At 33.7% G+C, this 26,634-nt stretch overlaps 4 protein-coding genes across 5 annotated transcripts; 2 read left to right on the top strand and 2 right to left on the bottom strand.

Annotated features, from left to right (window-relative positions):
* The first annotated feature begins 3,747 nt into the window (after positions 1-3,747).
* On the top strand, positions 3,748-7,293 carry LOC143582630 (AT-hook motif nuclear-localized protein 5-like). Its single transcript, XM_077065147.1, has 5 exons — positions 3,748-4,671; positions 5,124-5,191; positions 5,274-5,405; positions 6,108-6,269; positions 6,904-7,293. The coding sequence occupies exons 1-5, from the start codon at positions 4,287-4,289 to the stop codon at positions 7,099-7,101; spliced, it is 945 nt and encodes a 314-aa protein (XP_076921262.1). The 5' UTR covers positions 3,748-4,286; the 3' UTR covers positions 7,102-7,293.
* Positions 7,294-16,889: 9,596 nt separating this feature from the next.
* Positions 16,890-18,446, top strand: LOC143582629 (defensin-like protein 1). The gene is made up of 2 exons (XM_077065146.1): positions 16,890-16,953; positions 18,243-18,446. Exons 1-2 carry the CDS (start codon positions 16,890-16,892, stop codon positions 18,434-18,436), a joined length of 258 nt encoding a protein of 85 aa, XP_076921261.1. The 3' UTR covers positions 18,437-18,446.
* Positions 18,447-18,972: 526 nt separating this feature from the next.
* LOC143582626 (putative phospholipid hydroperoxide glutathione peroxidase) lies at positions 18,973-20,728 on the bottom strand. The gene is made up of 6 exons (XM_077065142.1): positions 20,711-20,728; positions 20,524-20,616; positions 19,664-19,740; positions 19,515-19,576; positions 19,300-19,418; positions 18,973-19,218 (listed from the first exon to the last, which is right to left on the bottom strand). The coding sequence occupies exons 1-6, from the start codon at positions 20,726-20,728 to the stop codon at positions 19,006-19,008; spliced, it is 582 nt and encodes a 193-aa protein (XP_076921257.1). The 3' UTR covers positions 18,973-19,005.
* An 868-nt stretch (positions 20,729-21,596) lies between these two features.
* Positions 21,597-24,334, bottom strand: LOC143582628 (tetraspanin-10-like). Of its 2 annotated transcripts, XM_077065145.1 has the most exons (11): positions 24,274-24,334; positions 24,070-24,182; positions 23,515-23,569; positions 23,370-23,425; positions 22,712-22,759; positions 22,562-22,610; positions 22,385-22,468; positions 22,246-22,313; positions 22,039-22,164; positions 21,891-21,966; positions 21,597-21,786 (listed from the first exon to the last, which is right to left on the bottom strand). In XM_077065145.1, exons 1-11 carry the CDS (start codon positions 24,328-24,330, stop codon positions 21,721-21,723), a joined length of 798 nt encoding a protein of 265 aa, XP_076921260.1. In that variant the 5' UTR covers positions 24,331-24,334; the 3' UTR covers positions 21,597-21,720. The 2 variants fall into 2 exon arrangements, with proteins under 2 accessions (XP_076921260.1, XP_076921259.1); XM_077065144.1 differs by having other exon boundaries at positions 21,597-21,966.
* Positions 24,335-26,634: the final 2,300 nt, after the last annotated feature.

Below are 26,634 nucleotides of genomic sequence, written 5' to 3'. Positions count from 1 at the left end.
AGTGAGATCAACACACGCATGCTTACCCCCTGCCCAACCAAACACAAGAACGTCCGCAGGACGCAAGGTAGATCTTCCCTCTCGCGGATCAGTCAGAAAGTTAACAGGTGCCTCTTTCTTGGCACCTGTTAAATTCACGAACCTATTATCTAAGTGAGAGTTTTTGTGCTCAAGTCTTTCAGATGATATAAAAGCGTATTAAAGTTAAAAAAAATATAAAACAAAATTTTTTTTTAAAGACCAACAAATCTTAATAAATAAACTCAAACCTAAACCACCGGGCCAACCCCCAGCGTAAAAGTTGAAGGCCTTTTAATCCTCCCACGATACACTGAGCATCTTTGATTGATTTTTTATCCCCTAAAAAACGTGTTACATATACCTTGTTCACCAAATCGACTAACTAAATTGATACCCCTTCACGTACCACCACAATTCGAGTCTTCTACAAACTTCAAATTGTGATTAAGATGATTGCATAGAATATTTTAGGCTTCTTTCTTGGCAAAGTGAAGTATTTATACATTTTGAGTAATTAAGACGGTTTATGTATGATTAGATTGCTAGTTCATTGGTGATTGTAACATTTTAGTTACCTTTGAATAAAAATATAAATTGCACTGTTTACAGTTATAAAATTATGAAAATAAATAAATATATTAAAATCTCACATGATATTAGTATTGTATTTGTTCACAGGGGCAGCCAATTAATTTTACGCCTAAACAAATTTCATTAGTTAGTTTTTAACCAAAACCAACCCGTTTTGAACGGGTCATGTTAGTCAATCCAAAACTTTTTTTTTCATATGACTTCGGGTCGTGTTTCGGGTCATGTCAACAATGCCGCTCCTAATCCATATTAATAAAAATGTTCACATTATATAATGAAACATTTGTTATGAATCACCGACAATATTTGTATGACACCATTTGTCAACCTAATTATATAAGTTTGTCCCCGAAATAGTGCTTCTAAATAGTTGTTTTGGTATTATAAATACCATGTATGTATAACGAGTAATTTGCATCCAGTAAATTCACATTCTCAATTTTTCCTTATTCTCTTGTTTCTTTGTTCAAATATTACTTCAATAATCTTGTTAAAATTAGGGCTAATATTATAAAAACATTTGAGTATTTTGCATATATCTATTTATGTTATATTTGTCTAATACTTTGTTAGTCGGACCCATCACTACCTGAGGGATAAAAGTAGTGTGGTACCAAATGACAGAAACTAATATCATAAGATTTATCCTTTCATGATATAAGTTCTATAGTTCTTTGCTTGTTTTACATGTTTATTTTATTTAGCTTGGTTTCTTTTTTGCGTTTATCTTTTGATCAAGTAGTTACGATCAAGTAGTTACGTTAAAATTAAGCATTTATTTCTATCCAACATCCCTTGGGTTGAGTACACTAGTTACGAGCTCAAACATTACATTATAAGACTATGTGTTTCGGGTGTTAGGCCGCTGCCAGGGGGTGTCCCTTTTTCATATTTATCGTTAACCCACTACCATCATTTAGGGATGAGCTCGGTGCCGAAAGTATCGAACCCAAAAATCGCTAAAAATGGGTACCAGGACAAGTGCTGAAAGTGTTCGGTACGATACCAGCATGGTACAATATATGAAGGAAAATCAACTCAAAATACTGGTATTGTAAGTCTGTAACCGAAAATACCAATATCGAAAAACGCAAAAAGTAGGTGCCAAATTGGTACCATTTCCTCATCCTTCCGCTCGGGCTAATTTTACTCATTCTTGGTGTAAAAACTTCTTGGGAATCCGGGATTTTAACATGTATACAACAAAATAAAGTGACAAACAACCGACCCGTATGCTTTAGTATAAACGTTGCATAAAGTCATAAAAAGTATTGACACCGGATATCATCAAGCTCCTTGCAGCCATCTCCACTTTGGTGGGATGGTAAAGGCTTTGGCCTTTGGGTGAGAGGTCCAGGGTTCGATTCTTGGCAATGATGGTATATTGTAAATAGTAGGAGGAAAGCATTAAAATTCAAAAAAAAAAAAAAAAAATCAAGCTCCTTGCAAATGGCCTTTAAGGAGGATTAAAACTGATTAATTCCTTTTCTTAAATATAAATATGAATATAAATAACAAATTTTTTAAAAAAGAAAAAAAAAGGACAAAAGCAGAAGCCACCGACCTTTCACTTTCACTTTTACACTTTGCTTGTTTGTTTCAAAAACAAATTTGACTTTTGCTGTCCCCACTTACAAGTACATGATTCATCCATCCCCCATCACAAGATGAACCTTTAGTAGGGGTCTATACACTCCTTAGACAAAAGACTAGGGGTACCATTACTATTATTATTATTTGGTATCCAATATTTTCAAACCTACCACCAGTCCACCACATATGATTGAATAATTACATCAAACTAAAATAAAAACGGACTCTCAATCGTTCATATTGATTTTAACTATCAATAACAAAAACCAACCGGTATGGAAAATGGAAATGCCTTATTACATTAGGTTTTGAACATGAGATCATAAAGATCCCAAATCTTAATATATAACTTAGTAATCATATTTAACTAAAGGTTGGTATATGAGTTGCATGATGATGCGAGATATGAAAACTTCATATAAACATAAGCAAATTGAATTTAATTAATTAGAAATTTAAACTTAACATGTTAAAAACTTGAACTTATTGCTAAGTTAATTCCTACTTCGTAACTCAAATAATCATCATAATTTCACTCGATTTCGATCACATATACAACTATGAGTGAAATGGGAAAAGTAAGTGTAAGCAACTAAGCATACTAGGACATAATGTTTTCACACACTAGGGCATACTCTAATAAAAGCTTTATTGTCTGCAACTATAGTTTATAATTGACTGAATTAAATTTATCATTATCAAAGTTGATTACCAGGATATACTGGTTTCACATACACGAGTCAGCAGAAGTCAACCATCATATCTTAAATTAAAACAAAAACAAAAACAGATGGTTTATTCAAGATATTTAAAATAATACAATGACCATATGAAAAACATTAAATAATTTATTGTTCATGTCATGACCTGGAACGATAAGGATTAGATTTGAAGTTTAAAATCTGATTCAAGAATAGTGATGGTAATGGGTCGGTTTAGGTATTTTTAAACTCACACCCGAGGTTAGTAAAGCCCATCTCAAACCCATCAGATCTTTGTCGTGCAATTACCTGTCGGGTATCTACCCATTAGTTGATTAAGAATACCGGTTAGATTTCTATCGAATTTCACTCTCAATTTGACATGATAAACTAATTATAGATATATATATATAACATGTTGGGTTACTCGGATATATAATTAGGTAAGTGGGGTAATGTTATCGGGTATATTAGATATCCTATACCCACGAAAAATTTCAAAACTAATCCTAAACCCATCCAAATTATGTTGGTTATTCCCATCAGGTTGCATTGTCATCTCTGTTAAAAAAAAATCTTATAGTGATGAGTTAGACATGGGGCATCAAAATTTGTATGGACAAATAACATCGTGTTTCTAGAAGACATACTCGGGTATTGGGATGACTCCGAAAAACAAATATTAAAAAATAAGTATTAGCAAAAACAATTATTTCCTAATAAATAATCATTACTTTTAGAATAAAAAATGCATTCTTGAATTCTTTAAACAACTAAAGCTATTTTAAAATTATTATTATTATTATTATTATTATTATTACACTTTTGTCACTACCCTCTTCCACTCTCTATCCTCTCTCTTTCTTTTCTTTCTCAAAACCCCTTTCTCTTCTTCATTTCATTTCATTTCATTTCATCTTCACTTCAATTTCAATCTAGGGTTTCTCATTACCCCCTTTATATCATCATTATATGGGGGTAATATTTCATCTTCAAAACCTTCTTTCTCTCTTTAACCTTCAAGTTTCACCCCAAAGCTTGAATCTTGCAGCATAAAGACTCAATTTTTATCTTGATTTCCTTCATTTCATGAACTGAATCAATTTTTTAACCTTGTAATTGAAAAACCCTTCATAAAGCTTCCAACTTTTTGCTTATTTCATCTTCAAATTTCACACTTTCACCCCAAAGCTTGAATCTTGCAGCATAAAGATTCAATTTTTATCTTGATTTTGTTTCATTTCATGAACTTGAATCAATTTTTTAAGCTTGCAATTGTAAAACCCTTGATAAAGTTTGCAACTTTTTGCTTATTTCATCTTCAATTTGATTTTTAAGTTCATAATCTTTAAAAAAATTGTTATTACTTTGGGTAAATGAATGGATGTAAGGGAGGGAATGTCATCATTTTATCTCAACAGAGGAGTTAGTGGGTCGGATCCTCATTCCGGGTCGGGTCCACCCGGGTTCAACAACTTGAGGGTGGGTCCCACTGGCTCATCTTACCCTGTTGAACATAACCCATCACCCAATTTTCCTCATGACATGAACTTGAGTGGTGGTGTTGGTGGTAGTGGTGGGTCCGAGTCCATTGTTAAGAAAAAGAGAGGTAGGCCTAGGAAATATGCGGACGGGTCGCATATGGCGCTAGCGCTTGTGCCCGCACCGTCTGCGGGTGGGTCTCCGGGTTCGGGTACACCCGTGGATAAAAAGAACCGAGGGAGGCCTCCGGGTAGTGGTAGGAAGCAAAGGCTGGCAAATGTTGGTATGTTTAGTTACCGAATAACTTGGTTTAATGACTTTAATTATTAGTTGTTATTTAATTCGTATGCTTTGTTGTAGCCGTCGATTCGTTGTAATTAATTAAGTGGACTTTATGAATTTTGTTAATTGAATCAAAACCGAATCGGTTTATTTGTTAGTCGTAGCGAATTATTCATGGGATTAAGTTATGTATAGTTTGGACTATAGTCAATATATTATTAGATGTTGGTTTTTATGTTTTATACTTTTATGTGCTTACATATCATATAATTTTATAGAAAATGTTGAAGCAAATCTATGATCTTGATTTGATGCAACGAGAAATCAATACGAGGCATAGTAAATGAAAATGAAACGATTCTTTATACGAGAAAATCAATGTAGCGTGATCTTCTCTCAAACCATATTACTTATTAAACATATAAAGAAAGTTTGTGTTTCTTTTTACATCAGGCGAGTGGATGAGCGCTTCGGCGGGATTGGCTTTTACACCGCACATCATCCATGTTGGAATTGGAGAGGTACTTGGTATCCTATTATAAACAACATTATTAAATTTGTTTTGGTGAGTAAGTTTAAGCTATATAAGGTTAAATGTTTCAGGACGTTGCAGCAAAGATACAATCATTTGCACAACAAAGGCCAAGGGCTCTATGCATAATGTCAGCCAATGGTTCGGTTTCTGCGGTGCAACTACGACAATTTGCATCTTCTGGTGGCACCGTCACTTATGAGGTTAGAATTTGCATCTTCTCGTGTTCAGTTAAAATCTTTATTATTGTTGTTTGGTTGCGTTACTTGCGTATATTATTACTTTTTAGGTTTTAATTTCTCAAACATTGTTTGTAGTAGGGGTGCGATTTGGTGCGGTTTTCGGCTAAAACCACACCGAAAACCAAAACTTCGTTTTTTGGAGTTTTTGAAACTGTTCAGTTTCAGTTTTCGTTTTGGTTTCGGTTTTCGCCATTTGAGCTTGAAAAGTTTCGGTCTAAAAAAAGTTGGCAAAAAATAATGAATTTAGGTATAAATAATTTTGTTAATTGTAAAATAATAGAATATTATACATTTGACCAAAAATATTTGAGTTACATATTTATTAAATTCTTATATATTACTTAATATAAAATATAAAAAAACCAATATTTAAGAATTATTATATGCAAAACAAAAATCGAACCGTTAGTTCAGTTTTTACAGAAACATAACACCAAACCTTCGGCTTTTGTTTCGGTTCGGTTATTTCGGTTTGGATTTTTTGGTTTTTTCGGTTTCTTGCACACCCCTAGTTTGTAGCCTAAACGTTTCAAGCCACTCATAAATCACTTGAAATAATAACCACGTCCTTTGGGGCTGTCGCGTTAAATGTACATGTTTTGTTAGGGTATTTTAGATGTTTTATACTTTTATTCTTACTAGGTTTGGTTAATCTTTTTCTAGGGTCGTTTCGAGATACTATCTTTATCAGGTTCTTATCTGCTCCCTGAATCTGGTGCACTCAACCACCGAACCGGGGGTCTCAGTATATCAATTTGCAGCCCTGATGGTCATGTTATTGGTGGCGCAATAGGTGGCAGGCTCATTGCATCCAGCCTTGTCCAGGTATCTTTCTTGCACCCTTATCAGGTTTCAAACTTATAAATATTCATAAAAACGTCATTTTTTATAGAAACCCATAAAGTTTCAATCTTGAACGGTAAAAAGTTTTTCGCTTTTAAAGACCCGTTACAATCTTGAAAGAAACCATTTACAATTCATTCATCTTAAAAAGTTTCAGTCTGGAACGAACTGCAAAAGTTTTAATTTTTAAAGATCCCATAACAAGTTTGCACCTCTCCAAGTTTCAATCTTAACAAAATCTTTAAAAGTTTACATTTTTAAAGAACCGTTAGTCCGTTACAAGCTACAATCTTGAAATAACCCATTAAAACATTCATTTTTCTTAAGAAGTTCCAGTCTTGAAAGAAACCCGTAAACGTTTTAATCGTTAAAGATCCCGTAAAACTTTTTCATCTTTAAAGACCCGTTACAAGTTACAATTATAATAACCCGATAAACATTTCATTCTTTAAAAGTTTCAATCTTGAAAGAAACCCGTAAAAGTTTTAATCTTTAAAAGGTCACGTAACAACTTTACGCCTGTAAAGAACCCGTAAAAATTTGAATCTTTAAAGAACTGGTAACAAGCTGCAATCTTTAAAGAACATGTATGTTCATAATTTGTATCGTCTTTCAGGTGGTGGCATGCAGTTTTCTGTATGGTGGTAACAATTCTAAAAGGACCAAAACCGACACACCCTCAGCAGAAGAAAAGAGTCCACGTGTTCAGCTGAATGAGACTAGCCCGGTTCCCAGCCAAGCGATTGCATGGCCACAAGATTCACGGGCTGAACCGAGAAACTCTCATACTGAGATTGACCTGACCCGTGGATAATAGGCGTGTTGTTGTAAATGACCCTGTGGAAAGCAGAGATTTGATGTTCTTTTAAGAGTATTATTATTGTTAGCCTAACGTATTTGTAACGACATTAGTCTGAGCATTTATTATTATGAACTAGGTTTAGGGAAGTTTATTTGGGAATTGGTGGTAATGTTGATCTGAAATGAATGCACTATGATTTGCCTATTTGTGGCTGATTAATATTTATTTCATTAGAATGCATTCATGTTAATCAGAGTTCAGTTTGTTTCTGTTAATCGCAGCACACCGATACATATTGGCCCTGGGGTCCGATCCTGACCATTTTCGGCTCGCTTGTTTAGCAAAACGTAAAACATTTTCTTAGAATGGACGGGAAAGAGTACGTTAGTTAATGGTCAAAATATTCGTTGATGATCACAAATTACAATTGTAATCGACGAATGAAGTTATCAATTATTATTTGCTTTTAACTTGATAAGTTAAGACGGGTGAACATGAAGTTAATTACGAGGGAGAAGTGACGGGCTTTTGACATTTAAAAGCAGATAGTTGGTTTTTATTTATTTAGGTGGTATTTTCCCTTTGTGAGGATTTTTCTGTTGGTTGATTTTTTTGGCGGTGTTGTTCATTTTGGTTGGTGCTAGCGTCTTGCCTTTCCAATCGTTGTTAATATAAGTTTTTTTGGTCGTTAAGAAAAAGAAATAGCAAAACTGAAGAGAAAGTAGTTTTAGCAAAGTCATTTTTTAAAAGGCAAATATCATAACAAAATCAATATACATAATATGTTTTTTTTCCACATAAGCATTTTTAACATTTTTTTAGGTCTATTGTCTTATAATACTCTCAACTTTCTCTCGTTGGTAGATTACACTCTCAACTTTCACTTTGTCTCCCACTACTCCCAACTTTCAACCTATTTTTATATCATTCCACCGTTAAGTTAAGGCTAACGTCGTTAACTGAGACGTTGACGTGGCTTTGTTTATAATATTTTGTTATTTTACTTAGCTGATGTGTCAGCTTACGTGACGTGCCAACGTGGAAATTGTTTTTTTTTTTGTTTTTTTAGCAAACATCAATTAAAACACAACACTTATTATAAACAAAGCCAACCACCAACCACCACCGTCCACCACCATCGTCCGCCACCGCTGTCCACCACTGCCTTTTACCACCACCACCACCGTCCACCACCACCTACCGTCCGCCACCACCATCCACCACCCACCCACTGTCCGCCACCACCACCGTCCACCATCACCACCCGCTGTTCGCCACCCCCACCACCAATGTCCGCCACCACCATCGTCCACCAACCTCCACCATTGTCCGTCGGACCGCCACCACCATCGTCCACCAACCACCACCACCACCGTCCACCACCACCACCACCCGCCGTTCGCCTCCACCACCATCCACCCCCACCACCACCATCGTCCACCAACCTCCACCATTGTCCGCCGGACCGCCACCACCATCGTCCACCAACCACCACCACTGCATTTTACCACCACCACCTACCGTCCGTCACCACCATCCACTTAATAAGTGTTGTGTTTTAATTGATGTTTGCTAAAAAAAAAATTCCATGTTGGCACGCCACGTAAGCTGACATATCAGCTGAGTAAAATAACAAATATTATAAACAAAGTCACATCAGCGTCTCAGTTAACGGCGTTAACCTTAACTTAACGGAGGAGTGATAAAAACAAATAGGTTGAAAGTTGGAAGAAGTGGGAGACAAAGTGAAAGTTGGGAGTGTTATCTACCAACGAGAGGAAGTCGAGAGTATAATAAACCAATAGGTTTTTTTTATAATAAAATCCATCTCCATGGTACATTTGAATAAAAGTGAGATGTGTTATAAATATATATTATTGTGGTTATCAATACCTAATATAGATTAAGCTTTTTCTCCAAGTTATCTTCTCCTATATATACATCTTATTGTAACTCATTGTAATACACACAATTAATGGAATCTCTCCTTTTATCTCTATATGTCTTTGTCATGTTGTTTTAGCTATTAGGCTTGTTTCACAACACGTTATCAGCACGAAGTTCTTTTGTAGTTGGATTGGCAGTATCGTAGCATCCGCTATCGTGAAGACAAGATCCAACATCAAAACACTGATTTGATCTCAGGTAAGTTTTTCAAAACATATTTCTTTGATATGGTTATCATAATCCCCGCACGTTTTAATTAAAAAATTTTGTTTGTATGAACCTGAAACGATTTTCATGGTCTATTCGACGGTTTCTTCTTGACCGTACTCTTAAATTATGTTGACTTTTCAAAGTTAACAATTATCAAATTAATTTGGCATCTTAATTTCTCCGACAATCACATATATAATATTTAGTTATACTCTTTCTGTTTTGCAAATTATTACAAATTAGAATTCCGTTAAAAAAAATAAATATATATAAATTAGAATTAAATAAAGTTAAAACATGTTTTATGGTGCACAACAAAGACATTATGACAAGTCTTTACGTTTTAAAATATTATATATTTTGAAAATAAAAATAATTTTGAAGCAATCCATGTATGTTAAAGTGAAGGATCAATGCACCGAATTCGTTTCCAATGTACATGATTTGGAAATTAAATAAAACATATTCTATATTTAGACGAAATTTATTGCCTTTATATATTTATATATTGTTTAGTGTTTTCTATAAGCGAATTATATATGAACTATACATGGAAATTATTGTTCAAGTATTTGTTATACTTGCAATGCGATTTTTCCTTTTTGTAAGTAGTGCATAGTTATATTTATTTTATTCAAATAAGGTATATATATTATTTTTATTTAATATGTAATATAAGTTTTAAAATATATTACAATATAAATTTGTGATTTAAAGTAATTGTAGATATTCTCTGTATAAGTTATATTTAATCTTGGTCTTTCACAAACTTATTACTCCGTATTATTTATGTAAACGGATACATGGGTAGTTATTAATTATGACTTATTCCTTATGACTTATATCATACATCTACTAGATAGTTATTTTTGTATGCATATTGAGAAAAACTAGATTGCTTGATTGTATGATACCGAGTAGATATACGTTGGTAATATTAATGGTTTCTACTTTATATTACAATTATTATTTTGCTATAATTTATGGGTTCTCTAAATTGCAATTTTTATCTCGGTTATTATATGATGTAGCTAGATTATGATATAGCTAGTCGTTTCTTTAGAAACTATGGTTATGTTAGTCAAGTAAATTGATGAGTTAATATGATGTCAAAAGATACTACATATAGAATACTGGTTTTCGTTCTCAAAAGATATATATATAATTCGGTTAGTGTTTGTGTTCTATTTTTGGGTGGCTTAGTAGTTAGTACATTAGTTTTAACAAAATAAATTCATAAGCAAATAAATATTTGACCACTTGCATATGTCAATGAATATTACCTTGTTAAAGGTAATTAATATAAAAGATAACTTAAAGTTATTATAGTTTGTTTTATAATGACATGAATACTATTTAGTATTGTGTGTAATTTATTAGATAGTATTGAATAGAACAAGTACACCAAGTTATGGTTTATTATCAATCTCATGGAAAAATAAAAATATGTTTAGATATGACACTTAAAATGTCATTCTCCTTAGATCTCATTATTGAAGGTTGTAAAATATTAGCATGATAAATCTTACATGACTCATTCATGTAATTACTTTCTCAATACTTGTTATATAAAGAGAAGATTAATTATGAGGAAAAACATGGATAAGGCCATTTTTCATTTGTCAAACCTCAAATATGCTTCTGAAGTAGCATATCATTAAAACGTATGAAACGTGTGAAGTGATTTAGTATCCGTGCTGGAGAAAGTTATGAAAAAACCATGGAAATGGTTTGGTTTTATACCATTCCTGAAGTGAATTTGACAACGTATTGATTATTGCAATCATGAACATAATTGAGAAAATTGTAATTGTGATTACATTAATAATGAGATCAATCATGAATATATAATGAAGCCCATGCTAATAATGAGATTGACCACCACATGTGGCAAAGAGATTGATCATATATGAGAACAAAATTTGGAAATACAAATGTGAAATCAGATGATCGCTTGAAGCGATAATACAATGTTCTCTCATATTTATAATATTGTATTAAATAAGAGTAATACATATACAATCATAAACCTGTAGTTTATGGATCATAATTATCTAATGGCATGACCGGTTAGACCACACCGAGTCAATGATGTGAAATTTATTGAAGAACCAAAAGATTAAACCTAATTTATACATGTAATATTGCTCTCAAGAGGAATTGTTTATATACCAACCGAGAAAGGGTGTAAATCCCTAAATATTATGGAATTGAGAAAATGATACACATATGCTCACATGATACCATTTAGTGTTTTCAAAATCGATGCATCGTCTAAATGGTTATCAAGATCGCAACTTCATGTTTGCATGATCTATGGCTTAGCTAATAAGATAGCAAGCATATTATTTCAGATTGGTATATTTACATTCGGTTATAATAATGAATTTGATTCCCAAGTTAATAATGATCATTGGAATAAGTGTTGAACTTCATAACATATTATGTTCTTACATAAACTGTTTTGTTAAAGACGATTACTCAATGTCTGTAATTGGTTGCAAAGGCAATTATCACAAGAACAAAGGTTCATGTTTGTATTTGAGTACATATGATTTTACATGTCTTTAAACTAATTCACATCAAGCCAACAAGTTATGATACTTCATCCCCATTGCAATTGGTTTTTTGTCAGTAACCAAGTATTTCTCATCTAATGTGTGTTATTTACTGAAATTAATCCACCACAAGACACAAAGATGAGACCACAAAGGAAGTTAGGAATTTATGTCGGTATTGAGATGTTTGTTTATGGCTCATTGGTTTTCACTTTAGTGAATCGATATTCCCAACATCAGGGGGAAATATAAGGCAGTTGGAAAATGAATTTAGTTGGAATGAATTATCATTGATCCTCAAATTAAATTATATAAACTGAAAATTTAAAGGATAATTCATGTATACAACTTAACGAATCAATTATCAGATAATTCACTGACCAAAATAAAGTGTCTATCTAAGACACATATACCAACTGCTAATGCTCCAATTAAAGTTGTCTAAGAAGGACAAACACATATTGATAATGAGTCTAATACACAAATGTAACATGGTAGACCAATCGATTCCAAAGGTAAAATTTCCTCGAAAATTGGAGCAAGTAATAAAGATGGTCAAGTCGAGGTACAATAAAAAGGTCTCTTGAAAGAGATTAGACATGATGGTTCTTGAAGAATCTTAGGTACCTGAAAACAAAGAGCTCTCAATAAATTATGTTGTATCATGTCTACAAAGATATATGGAATCGAAATAAAGTCGACGTCACTATACTTTATATATATGTATAATTAGCGCTTGAAATGATGATGATGAGGATCAAGATTCTAAATCTGCCTATAAAAATGATTGGCCAAAGTGGAAATATGCAAACAAGGCAGAGTTGTATTCTCTAAATAACGGAAAGTTTGTTGGACTAGCAGTCCGTACAACTGAAGTTGTAAAATGTGTTAGATACAAACGGGTATTGTATATGAGTTATGAAAATTCATCAAGTGATATGATGTGCGAATATATATATATAAATAAAACACGAATCACAACTAAGCTTTAAAAACCAAACAATCTATCCTAGTTCACACAAACGGCGGTAGGTCGCGTATAGCAAAGATAAGGAAAGTCTGGATATCGAACTCGAAGACACGTGAGAACGGCTCAAATAATAGACCCTAATCCAAGTCCTACCCTAATAATATTTGTAATTGATTTTATTATTATTTTTTATTTTATTTTAATTAATTTAAAACTAACTTACTTAACTTAACGAAACTAACAAGAAAACTTAACGGCACTTACGGAGCTTTTAACAAATATGGAGAAACGACTACCTAGGCAAGAATTTTATTGACAGTTCAACGGTTAACGTAATTAACTAATCACACGACACCGGGATCTTAAAATAATTAACCAAGACTTATTAAAGTTCGCTAGATCACCTCTCGGTCTCACCAACTAACCCTCACAAATCTAAGAAAATTTAATAAATGCACCGGTAAAAAGATTACTAAGGTATCCTACTGACGCATCTCCTCTCGGACTCAACGACACAAAACCCGCTTAAAATTGGTACTAGCAATTATAGGGATAAAGGGGTAACAATATTTAACTAAATCTAAGACACATATTTGCACGCAAAACTAAACCGGATAAGACCAAAACTCGCTCTCGCGCAATTCTAACCTAACCGAATAAAGACACGAGACAAACTGACTCCCTATTACCTCTCGGTCGCAAGGAATGTGAAACTATTGAAATTTAATAATTAATTTCACTTAAGATTCTTATAGTCGCGCTAACCACAAACAGATCAAAAACACCAAGTCTAAGACATAAACGTAGAACCCTAACCGAACGACACACAATCAATCAATCAAAGTAATACGCTGAATCAATAAGCAATAATTATATAAAGACAATATTTAACACATCAAAGATTAAATTATATAAAGCTTTCAATAATAATACGTCGTGTAACTAGTCAAAACTAAATAAACCGTCAAACAAAATCAATATTCGTCTCAACCTAGGTAGTACTAACGAGTTTAGCCTAACATGATTTTTGGACAGCCGGTATATCTTATTATAAACATCATAAAAATCAACATAAACATAATAAAACTCATTCAAGATTCAAGAACAATCAAGCACAAGTCAAACGTCAAATCAATTGCAAAACTATTCAAGTAAAATATCAAGTTCAACTAGTTATGTATCTTGAATAAAAACACAAAGTTTATGATGTTTTACTACCAATTAGGGCTGAGATTAATGATGAATACCAACCCGAGCTGTTGTCCAAAGATTTCCTTAACGAGCCTCTTCTTTTCCTAGCTGCCAACTAGCTTGAACAACACTTTTTTTTTACCTTTTTCCCTGCTGTTGTTGCGATTGGACCAGGTGGGGGTTCTTTGTGATGTTTGCTTTTGATTTAATAATATTCTTCCAAAAAAAACTTCCTGGTCGACCAATATTAAATCAACAAAGAGTTGATTTAATTTCTTTTGGATGCCCACTTGCACACAAATGCCTCACGTGAATTATTAACCAAAACACAAATTTTGGTGTCCCTTCAACCAAACAGCCGACCACCACCAATATAACAAACTTATATTCTTTCTTTTGTTCCTCCGATCCGGAATTAGTGAAGCTGCCTAGGGTTTTTAATATTTTTTGTGTTTTAATATATAATAACTATGTAAAGCTTTCTTCTAGCGGGCTTGGGTCGGGCCTTGAGCTTGTTCTTGTTAACTTGATCATAAAGGCCTCCAATGTCTTCAAAAAAAAACTGAACATTTTCTTCTTTAAAATTCGTCACCTACACAAAATAATAAACATTGTAAGATCAAATTAAAACGAAATAAAAAACATGATTTATTATATAAATTAGTAATAAAAAGATGATAAAAAGGTATGGAAAATAGGTGTGTTTTACAACACATCATGATATAAGGCAAAATTTGATGGTACAAGAATTTTTGCAAAGACCCATGATTAATTATGAGGAGACACATTCTCCAATGGTGGAAGCAATGACTTTCCGATAACTAAACAATCTGGTAATATAAAGAGAGAATTGATATGTGTCCAATAAATATTGTTATTCAGTTGATACCGAGAGTTTACAAGAAAATCTATGAAGGATTTGAATTATCAAATCATGTAAAGTAAGTTCTCGAGAACATAATGATTGTTGTGTATAAAGTCATATTTGAATACTTTACAATTATTGTATGTGTAGAACATAAATGGAACTCATGAAGAGTTTCCTGAGGTGATTGAATACTTGAAAGGTTAATTGATACATCTTAATGATTGAATTCTTGTGCATCCATAAGGATACACATAAAAGAGAATGTACATGATGAGTACAATATCTCAATAAATAAATAAATTATACAATATGGATTTTTGATATGTGATACAAAATGATGTGTTAATGATCAAGTTTATGCAGCAAAAAATCATGGAAAAGTGAATGCGTATGCATAATTTGTCAAGTTGAAAAGAAGTCCATGATTGATTAGTAAATGTATGGACTTATGCTTATTACGTATGGATTAAATTATTCGGATTGAGCTTGGCACAAATTAAGAGATATTTTGATAAAGATGGAGATAAGTGGATATAATTAGCCACACTTTTATCAAAATTTCACTCTTAAAAGTTCATTATAATAATACAGTGATTATGTACGCATCATCAAGAGAAACTCATGAGGTTTTAAAGAGAAAATTCTTTTTGAAAGACCTTGACAAGTGATTATTGCTCGACTTATAGTTTGAGTATATGTGTAATTATATGTTTATAAATCCATCAAAGATCTAGGAAATGTTGAGACATTTTACCATGGACAAATTTAATTCTTTTAGCACGTTAAAGGATGTCACACAATGACTCTATATCATATCCTATCTAAATATGAAATATTATTGGTTCGAAAATAACATAATTAAATGCATATATGCATTATGTTGTACTGTTAGCTATGTACGATTATTATTTTCTTTATTTATATTTATCGGCATGTGTCTTGCTAGGAGACATCAAAATGGGTTAAAACATGTATTTCAGGTATGAAAGATATGTGTTTATATTTTACTAACACATCAAAACAAGTTTGGTTAGTCTTTTTGATGCAGATAAACACAACAGGATCATAGTGTTTACCAAATGAAGCAATAGAAGTTTTCACATGAAGATCATACAACATTATTCAACTTATAGATTCAAATGTCAAGGGATGAAGACGCAAATGATTGACTACAAAAGTTTTGGGTAACTTTCATAGAAAATCGATATTTACCATTTTAAAGGATATATAAATCAGGGGGGGGGGGGGAAATACGCGCTGCACTCTTTTTCCCTTAACTATGATTTTGTCCCACTGGGTTTTTCTAGCAAGGTTTTTAATGAGGCAGCATGTCCAAGCGTATTGAGTTGATAACCAAGGGGGAGTGTTATAAACATATATTGTTGTGGTTATCAATACCTAATATAGATTAGGCTTTTTCTCCAAGTTATCTTCTCCTATATATACATCTCATTGTAACTCATTGTAATACACACAATTAATGGAATCTCTCCTTTTATCTCTATATGTCTTTGTCATGTTGTTTTAGCTATTAGGCTTGTTTCACAACAAGATGAAATTTATTTATAGGTTGTTATGTGGCCTCCGTAATATGATAAGATTTAAGTAAGTGGTGCAATATACTTTCAATATATATATTTTTTTTGTCGGTGACCTTTTTGATACCTCTTAAATTTCTCGACGAAGTATAGTTGCAGTGCAAGAATCTTTTTTATTCTTATTCATTTTATGTATCGGGCATCAACTACTACTGAACAAAACATTTTTAGCATGCGTTACCCTCGTATTTTCTTCTAGATCCATCATCGGTTTTAAGAATTTGAAATTTATAGAAAAGGAAATTGAAAATATTAAAGCAAATGGTTAAAGTTTCGAGTATTGTTGTGACATAGGAAAGTGAAATGTGTAGGGATTGCATGGGTTACAAGTGTCAAGACATACACATGTAACACATACACGTACACCACATGGCTAGCTTCTTGATGCATGTCATTATAAATCCAACATCTACACAATAGCTTACACACATCACACCAATTAATATAATATATTATTAATGGCGAAAACTAGCAGCATCCATGGCGTCTTCCTCATCCTTCTCTTGATCCTCTTAGTTCCGTGTAAGTAACTACTTATAGTAATATATATGTCTCTTCTTGCATGCAAGCTAAACTCAAATGGAATGATGATGGTCAGGAATGTTGACTTGTCTTGGAGAATTTATATACCTTAGTCGCCGAAATAAAAAGACCGTACGAAGACCCAAACGATTGAATAAATATATAAGCTATTTTTCTAAAATAATTTTGACGTTATAAAAGCATTCTCAACCCATCCCTTAAAATTATGCCGGGAAACTTGCAAATTATATGGTGGGGTTCTGAGTCTAAATTATAGAGTGAGAGAAAAAACGTAGTGATTTTTTTTAATTTTGAAGAAACTTGGTTGGTTTGCTTTTATTTTTTTTAATATTTGTTGAATTTGTTGTTAGTAGATGAGATAAAAATCTGCAATGATAAATGTATAAAAAAATATTAAAAAAACATTAATTTAATTAAACATGAGAGATCTATAATGTTTTTTAGTCTAATTATAGAAATAAGTCCCAATAGCATCTCCGTATCCTTCTCACCCACTCACAACCACATACGATAAATAAGTAAAAAATTATAGAGGGTGAACCATATTTTGCTCATGAATAAAAGTTTCTCTATCTTATCCACTCACAACTTCTATTTAATATAGATAATTCACTCAAAATAATATAAAGACTCGCTCGCTAAGAATGCTTAACAAGAAATATACAAAATTATAGTAATAAAATCAAATACAATAATAGTTCATGGCTAACCGATGGTTCATGAAGCTCTCTAAGCATTCTTTACCAAATGAATTTTGGTTTGGGCTTAATAACCTAAACTTTACTAAATGAATGAATTATAATATAAAAGGAATAAGAACATATAACTTGGAGTTAAGAAACTATGTGAGCCTATCTAAGGAAATATTTAGCCAAAACATATATCCTAGAAACTATTTCGTATTTTGGAAACTACTAATCACAATCATATTCTAGATGTAAGAGCCTAGATCTATTCTTACTTTTTCTAGAAAACTATATTTTTTACTTTAACCTATTTATATATATAATGAATATCGGAAATCTTGAAAACTAACGCTTTTTATAAAAAAATGTGTATGTTAATGTTATTTAAGTGTAGTTTTATCAATTTTTTATATCTATATTTACGATTTTAATTTTGAAAATTATTTTTATATCTATATCATTTTTGGCTCCGTGTCTTGAGCTGAGGGTGCGGTTTGCACACCTCAAGAATCGGCCTTGATGATGATGTCGATTGAGTTGGAAAGTATATATATTTATATTATTATTAACAATTATTTGCAGTTGAAGAAGAAAATAGATGTGGAAAGATGATGATGGTGGTGGAGGCGAGGACATGCGAGTCACAAAGCCACAAATTTCATGGGACATGTGTAAGGGACAATAACTGCGCTCTTGTTTGCAAAAATGAAGGCTTTTCCGGTGGCAAATGCCGTGGTTTTCAGAGACGATGCTTTTGCACTAAGACTTGTATTTAGTTCATTCGATTCCTACGATCGAGTACTTAATACATTAAGTACCGGACAGTGCATGCATGAACTCTTTTATTTGCTTGTAAAATAAAAAGTTTGCTTGATTCTATGGAATTAATTAATTTGGTTTTCATACACCATTCATTGTATGAGCGGTCGTATGAGATGGTGTTCGCCAAATCATGTGACATGTAATGTTATGTTCGACCGCCACATAAATGGTTAATGTGATCGTTTACAAATTCATATGACGTACTTGATTTAACATCATACAACTCATGTAACATAACACGCCCCGTAAATGTGAAGGCATGTTGATGTATACAATATAGAATACAAATGAGTACAAACTTACTTTACTACATGCTTAAAAGTTTATAATATCAAATTAATACAAGAGTGAAGTTTTGTTTGCATAAATACAAGAGTAAAGTATTGTTTGCGTCCTCGTGTTAAATGGGTAGCAACAACTTGTGACCCTCGGTCTGTTAAACAATAAAATGACTCATGAAACAGCAGCTAAGCAATATTAAGCAGCTTCTTTATATCCTTCTGCATTCAACAATAAAATGTTTTTATATTTTCAACACAAAAAGATTACAACACAAAGCATAATTTACCTCGATGCTTAAAGGACTGGTCGTGGGTGCATAACGGTCAACAACCTCCCCCTCACCGTCAACTAAAAACTTCGTAAAGTTCCATTTTATAGCGTCCCCAAGAAACCCTCCTTTGCTCGATTTCAAGAATTTGTACAAAGGATCCGCATCTTTCCCATTCACATTCACCTACAAATCATGTCGTTGTCAAAGGTTGTTTTTATACTTTTATTCATTTTAATGATGCTTTTAAAGTACAAAAACACAAACCTTACTAAAGACAGGGTATTCGGCTTTAAAACGCGTGCAAGCAAACTCTTGGATTTGTTCATTGGATCCGGGTTCTTGCGAGCCAAACTGGTTGCAAGGGAACGCAAGAATCTCAAAACCTGTAACAATTAATAAACACGTGTCACATGTTAGAGTGAGTTGAAAATATTATAGGATGAATTAAAAGGCGGGTCAGAGAAAGATTAAAAACCAACCTTGATCCTTGTACTTCAAGTACAAGGTTGTTAACTCGGAATAATTAGAATTAGTAAACCCACTGTAGTTTACAAAAAGAAACAAACGACCGAAAGAGTGAATAAGATTCGTGTCGAATAATTGATAAAAATCAAATCTTTGAGCATACCATTGTGAAGCAACATTGACAATTAGCAAGACTTTTCCCTTGTACATGTTAAGTGAAACATCTTGTCCTTTAGCATCCTGGTTGCAAAAAACCGAATATCATAGCATATGAAAATCTGTCTAAAGGGTTTGCGCTAAACATACCACACCCTATCTTATATATTTGTTATATGTCCGTATAACTAGGGTCGTTCCTGAGAATATAAAACATATTCAGGGCCTGGGACATGTAAAACAACGGACCGAAAATGCAAACTTAATAACGCGTATATATATAATTAAAATTAATCGTAATAACATGAAAACAAACAAAAATATTTTAGCAAAATGATATAATTAAAATACTTAAACGAAACGTGAAGCTCTTGTAGCATTTTTGGAAGCAAAGCATTCGATCAACTCTTTGTAATCCACGGTCTCTAACATTTCATTCACAACAACAATAATTGTCAATCCGTTAAATCTTCCTTGGGATATTAGGTGGGCTGGTGGACGAACGGAGGTGGGCGTCTGAGCGGCCTTATGGCTTCCGAGGCCGGTTCTCTATTTTTTTTAAATTGTTAAATGTTAATGGGTATCGGACTATTGGGTTTAAATCATTCAATGAGCCTTATTTTATCATACTCAAAGTGTGTTTAACTTTATAAATGGGCCTAACGGAAAACCGGGGCGATCGCCTTCTTTGACCTCTCTATGGGCCGGCCTTGTGTATAAGAATAACATGTATATATGGGTACAAATGACAAAACTAAAATCAAGAAAAGATGCGAATTTGACAACCATTTATAGAATATGTAATCATAAAACTTGTTAACAAAATCCGAATTTAACCGTAAATGAAAGCATTAATATTGATCAAACCTTAACGGTGATGTCATGCAATGTTTTGGCCATGTTAAAATCTGATTCAAACACAACAGGTGGTATCTTTTGCAATTGATTGTTTAACAAAACCTGTTCCAAAAATGGTTCATTCAATTTATATCAATGGATATAAATTATAGGCCAAAATAAATATTAATTACTGGAAACAATTTTTTTTTTTTGCCTTTTTGGGTTTCGACATGTTTCATTTGTCCACTGATTAAGATTTTGCTAGCTTCAATGGAAGACATTGTCAATTATAATAATAGTAATAATGAAATATTACATTTTAATCCCTTAACTTATAAACGGGTAGTCTTTACATCTGAATAGAAGACAAATGGGTAACAAGATGTCAAGATGTGTCGCTAGCCCAGTGGTGAAGCCACATACACTTCACCGGGTTCGGCTGAACCTTGTCAATTTTTAGTTTTATTTATAACGTATAGGTACATTATAACGAGTGAACCAAATATCATATTAAAATAATATTTGAACCAATAATGAAAAATTTAGTTAAAATATGTTTTAGTAATGAATATTTTTTTAATAAAATATAAAAAGTTTAAAGAAAAATTGAAAAACTATAAAAGTTAGTAACAAACATTACATATGGGCCGGGCCATTAATAATCCATATATGATATTAGATTATAAAAAACGACGGGGTTAATAAGCCCAACCCAATTAACATTAAACATAATACCTAAATAAAAGTTAAATTAAAAAAAAAGGCAAAAACAACGACCGACCAATTTCCTTTCTATCAACCAGGTCCAGACAGCCCCTTTCACCAGTTTGGGCCAGAAAACGACAATATACTTTTTCTTATGATAGTGATATTGGGTTTTATTTATTTGGCCAAATGACCGACCCGACCCATCCGGGCCTGAAAATTTTGACGCCGGAAAAAGTCGAGCACCGAAAAATTCCGAACCCGTAGGAGAATATTTCTGGTTCCGCCACTGCTCTAGCCCTTTTTGTAATATTGATACAAAAATGTTTCGTGTGTCAGTTGACCCGACTCATTTTAATCATCATTAATGAACAATCAGTTTCCACAGACCACAATGACACGTTTTGACTCGTTAAACAACCCGCTAATATTTCCATCAGTTCTACCCAATAAAGAAATCCCATGAAATAATAAACAACTAAACATTCAAAATATTTGAAATAAGCTTTCAGTAATCTTTTAAACTTTTGAGTTCATCCTGGCAGCATTTCGTCTCGCACAACATCCCACGAAATAGATCATCAACTGCAATCAAGCAAAAATGTCACGAATTCAAGATCCCGTGAACAAAAATATTTAATCTTGCAACTACCACTAGATATAATCATCGATAGTTGAAAGTGAATTACCAAGATCACGAACAAGATAACGTTAAAGATTGCAACCACCCGCCACTCGGTTTTTATATATTGTGCAACTCCAGCCCTATAAACAACATAATCATAAGTGACATATTAACATAGAATGTTAATGTGTGCAAATGAAATGATAATTTACTTGCAGGAATCACAGTTATAGCACTTGATCAATTTAGAGTTCTTGTAAAGTTTGCAGTCCTTGTTACCGCTCACCGGATGAAAGCTTAAATCATAGTAAGATGCATTAACCGCAGGATAACCACACCTAATACACGGTTCACACTTTAAGCCCATTTTTAAATGGTAAACGAGTCGAAAAACCACATCTGAGTTAAAAGAGGCTTACTGAGATGGCGGTCTGCAACAACCAGCTTCAATGGGAGTTAATTCTGCCAGTCTGTATTGTTTGAGAGTCTGCAATAAACACAACTTGATAACCTTATAATACATTACATATGGAATATAGTTAGAAATGAAACACATACTTTGTATCTTTTTGGCAGGCTGTTACAAACCGCGGTTTTCACGAAACAACTTTGAAGGTGTTTCCAGTTACGTGTGTCGTTTAACTGAACATTAATACATGAAATAAACTTAGATGGTTTATATATTTATATGAACTCGATAAATTTTTAACTCGTGTTTAAAGGAAATAAACTTACTTTTTTAATAAACCAAGAACCGTAATCTTGGAGTTCATACTCCTTGTATCTAATCATAAAAACAGATTAATGGATAGCGCGCTTTATCGTTTGTATTAGTTCAAACTAAAAAGATAAAATTAACATACAGAATTGTGACTTTGATCTTACCTCAAACCTGCAGCATTGTGACCAGAAGCGTTATTCGTTACAATAAACCTAACAACAATATAAGTTAGTAGATATCTCATCTAGGAGTGCAAACGGTCCGAGCTGCTAGCAAGCTACTCGAGTTCGAATTGATAAAAAGCTAGAAACGAGTTGAGCTTTTTCGAGCTCAAGTTGAGCCCGAGCTTCAAATAAAACGCGTTAGTTATCGAGCCCAAGCTCAAGTCTAGTATGGGAAGCTCATTTAGGCTCGTCGAACCGAGCTCGAGTCGCGCTTGGCTAAGATTTGGCTCGTTTAAGGTACTACACTTAGGCTTGTCAAGCCTTAACGGGCCTTCTGTATTTTTTATTTTGATTTCTTTGGACTTCTACATATTAATTTCATACTGTACCGCCGAGCTTAGGCTCGTTAAAAGTTTTTTCTCAAAATATATAAAAATAATAAAAAAACGTATATAAATTAAAAAATAATAAAAGAGTCGAGCCCGAGCTTAAAAACAACTCACGAGCTGAGCTCGAGCTTTAGAAAAAGAGCTCATAACGAGCCACGCTCGAGCATTTCGTAAGTCAAAATGAGCCAAGCTCAGGCTCAGGTCGGCTCGTTTACACCCCTAATCTAAACATAAAATCTCTATGTATATAATCAACCAAGTACACTTACACCAAGACCGTAAAGACAAGTATCCCAACCAAAACCAAAAACAGCATGACCAAATACTGCAATTAAGTTAAAAATATCACGAAAAACTAACAAAACTGTAACAAAATCATAAGAATATTATAACAACTTCGGTACATGAATATACCATCCATAACAATATAGAGTTGTTCTTTAGTGCTCCCAAAAACCCGATGACCGAACTGGAAAATGTAAACACAAATATTTAATAACTTTGAGATCAACCATCAAACAGAGAAACTAGTCTTTGATTGAAAGATAACAGGTAGGGGTGCAAACGAGCCGAGCTAATTGAGATCGGCTCGTTTAAAAACTCGATCGAGCCCGAGCTCGAGTCTAAAAGTAAGCTCGTTTAATAAACAAGCCTGAGCTTCACTTATCGAGCCTGTCATTTATATAATTTTTTAAAAATATATATTTAATAGTTACTAATTAATTAATATAATGTTATGAAAAAATAACTAAATAATATATATTATTTTATACATAAAATTACAATAGAAAAAAATATTATAATTATAATTATATAGAAAATATTTGATAAACAGTAAACGAGCCGAGCTCGAGCTTGAAAATCTACTCACAAGCCGACTAGCCGAGCTTGAACTCGAGCTCTAGGTAAGTTAAACAAGCCAAGACTCGGCTGGGCTCGTTTGCACTCCTAACAGGACAACTAACTTACATTATAAAGATTAAGAAGCCGAGTGTCGTAACCGGTATCGTAAGGAACTTATAACAACCATCATGATGACTCCTCATCCACACTCCAAATCCTATAACCACCACACCTACTAGCTAAAATGTGAAGTTGTATTCAGTCAAGCATTTCATCAAACACTTGATGTGCATTCAAGCTAAAAGACAAAACTAAAAGATAGAGACATACCATGAACAAGAAATTAACCCATCTGATAACAAATGTGCTTGTTCCTGTAGTACTCATGTTCTTATTAATCAGACCTAACTAAGAAACATGAGTGTGATGGGTTTTGTCTTGGAAGTGTGGAACCCACAAAATCCAACAAGATAAAAATGGTTTTTTTTTTAATTAAAGAAGACTCCAAAAATGAGTCAAAACTCAAAAAGTGGCGATCAGGCCACTTGGCGGCACCGTATTGTCGTTGTCATTTTGTTTTTTTTAATTCCGGGTACCGTAACAAATATAACATAAACCGACTGAATTTGCGTAGTCTCACAACTCAACGCCCAGGACTTGGCGGCACCGTAGTATCCACGCCCAAGTTTACCAACGCCACCCCATTGGTCCAACTCGATTTTTATATTATATTCCATTTTTTTAGCTCCGATACTATGACAAAAGCAAACGAAACCGATATGTTACTATGACGATTTTTTTTGGGTTTTAACGATCAGGTTTTACCAACAATGTCTATAACGTAACGAGTGTAACCGACAGTGTCCATATTCACGTCGACTCACCGCCTCAATGACCGGGACCGACAATCATTAGGTTTATCGTTGTCCATGTTTTACAGACCTATCCGGCGCAACGTTTATTGTTAAAAAAGAGCATGATGTTGCTCATGAACATTATTAAAAATTCACGAGTGTTTTACTGTTTTGTGTGAAAACATTTAATGTCCAGTGGGCATCTTTCACTGACCATTGAATATGTGCATTTATAGTTTTTCTTTTTCTCTTCTAAAATTGATTTATAAGTAGTTTCATCAACTTGTCATGAGTCAAAATAATAAAACATTTAAAAGTAAGGGATTTTGAAAATAATTAGAAAAAAATACCAACAATTTAGTGAAAGCCTTTAAGGGTCGGCTCAATATTTTTGGAAGCAGGTCCGGCTCTGAAAACGGTTACAAATTTTTTGGTTTTTTTGGACCTTAATAAAAATGGGTATCTTGTTGGGTTTAAACAATTTAATTTTTAAATAAACCTTAAATTTTTATATCTTATGATTTGGTTGTGTAAAAAACTCTTTTTATATAAAATAAGGTTAAAATGTCTCAAGTGAGGTTAGAACCCACAACCTTTTGGTTGAAAGCCACACCCCTTTGCCACTGAACCAAGCTAGTGATTCTGTAATTATGTTGAACATTATATATACATATTGTGTTTCACAAAAATATATATATAATTTTTTTTAAAAAAAAATCCGGGCCTGTCGGGGTGTCGGGCCGGGGTCCGTCGACCACCCGGCCCTCCCTTATAGCCGGCCCTGTCTAGAAGTCCAAAGCGAGATTTAAAATCAAGGTCTTCTTCTATTTAAGGTGTAAGCAATTAAGCAAATACAAATTGTTCTAACTTCTAGGTAGTGTTTGGTATGTATGAATGAGAGATGGAATGGAATAGACCATTACGATAGAATGAAAAAAGATGTGTTTGGTTGGTCGATGGAATGAAATCACTCATTACCATCTCTATTCCATTCCCCCTAAAACACTTCAAATTCATTCCATCCACCACCCATGTTTTTTTTTCATTCCATCCATCTTTCACACTATATCACCTCCGCCACCCTCCCACCACCACCACTACTCATTGCCCTCTCACCACCACTGCCTCCGCCGCCGGCCACCACCCCGTCTCCGCCGCCTGCCACCACCACCTGCCTCCACCGACGACCACCACCACCCCGCCACCACCACCAACTGCCTCCGCCACTAACCACCACCATCAACTGCCACCAGCCGCCTACCACCACCATCACCCACTTCCGTTGTCACCACCAACCACCCTCCACCATCTATCAGCGTCGTCCACTACCACCACAAACCAACCATCACCGCCCGCCACCACCACCCACTATCACCACCACCTACCACTACCAACAATCGCTCCTGGTTCCCGCCCATCGCCACCGCTACCCACCACCGCTCGCCACCACCATTACTGCTCGCCGCCCACCACCACTATCCCACCGTCACTCACTACCATTTTTATTTTATTCCGGTTTTTTCTAGTTTACCAAAAAATAATAATTCATTTTATTCCCACATGGTAACCAAACATGTCAATGGAATGGTAATGAATCATTCCATTACATTGTCCAGGGGCGGCTCGAGCATAGGGCAATGTGGGCGACCGGCCGGGGCAATTAATTTTGGGGGCACAATTTTATATATATATATATTTTAATGAAAATGAAATATATATATATTTAATGTTTTACACTAATTATACAATAACTATGTTGGTCTAATGGTAAAGAGGTGTGTGTTCCAATCAAAAGGTTACAAGTTCTACTCTCACTTGAGATATTTTTTAAGTTTTT

This window comes from Bidens hawaiensis, unplaced genomic scaffold (genome assembly GCF_021521415.1).
Source record: "Bidens hawaiensis isolate Kalapana, Puna unplaced genomic scaffold, B.hawaiensis_p1.1 tig00031816_1, whole genome shotgun sequence".
Taxonomy (NCBI): domain Eukaryota; kingdom Viridiplantae; phylum Streptophyta; class Magnoliopsida; order Asterales; family Asteraceae; genus Bidens; species Bidens hawaiensis.
The sequence above is the reverse complement of the archived record's forward strand: the minus strand, read 5'-3'. Positions and strand labels throughout refer to the sequence as shown.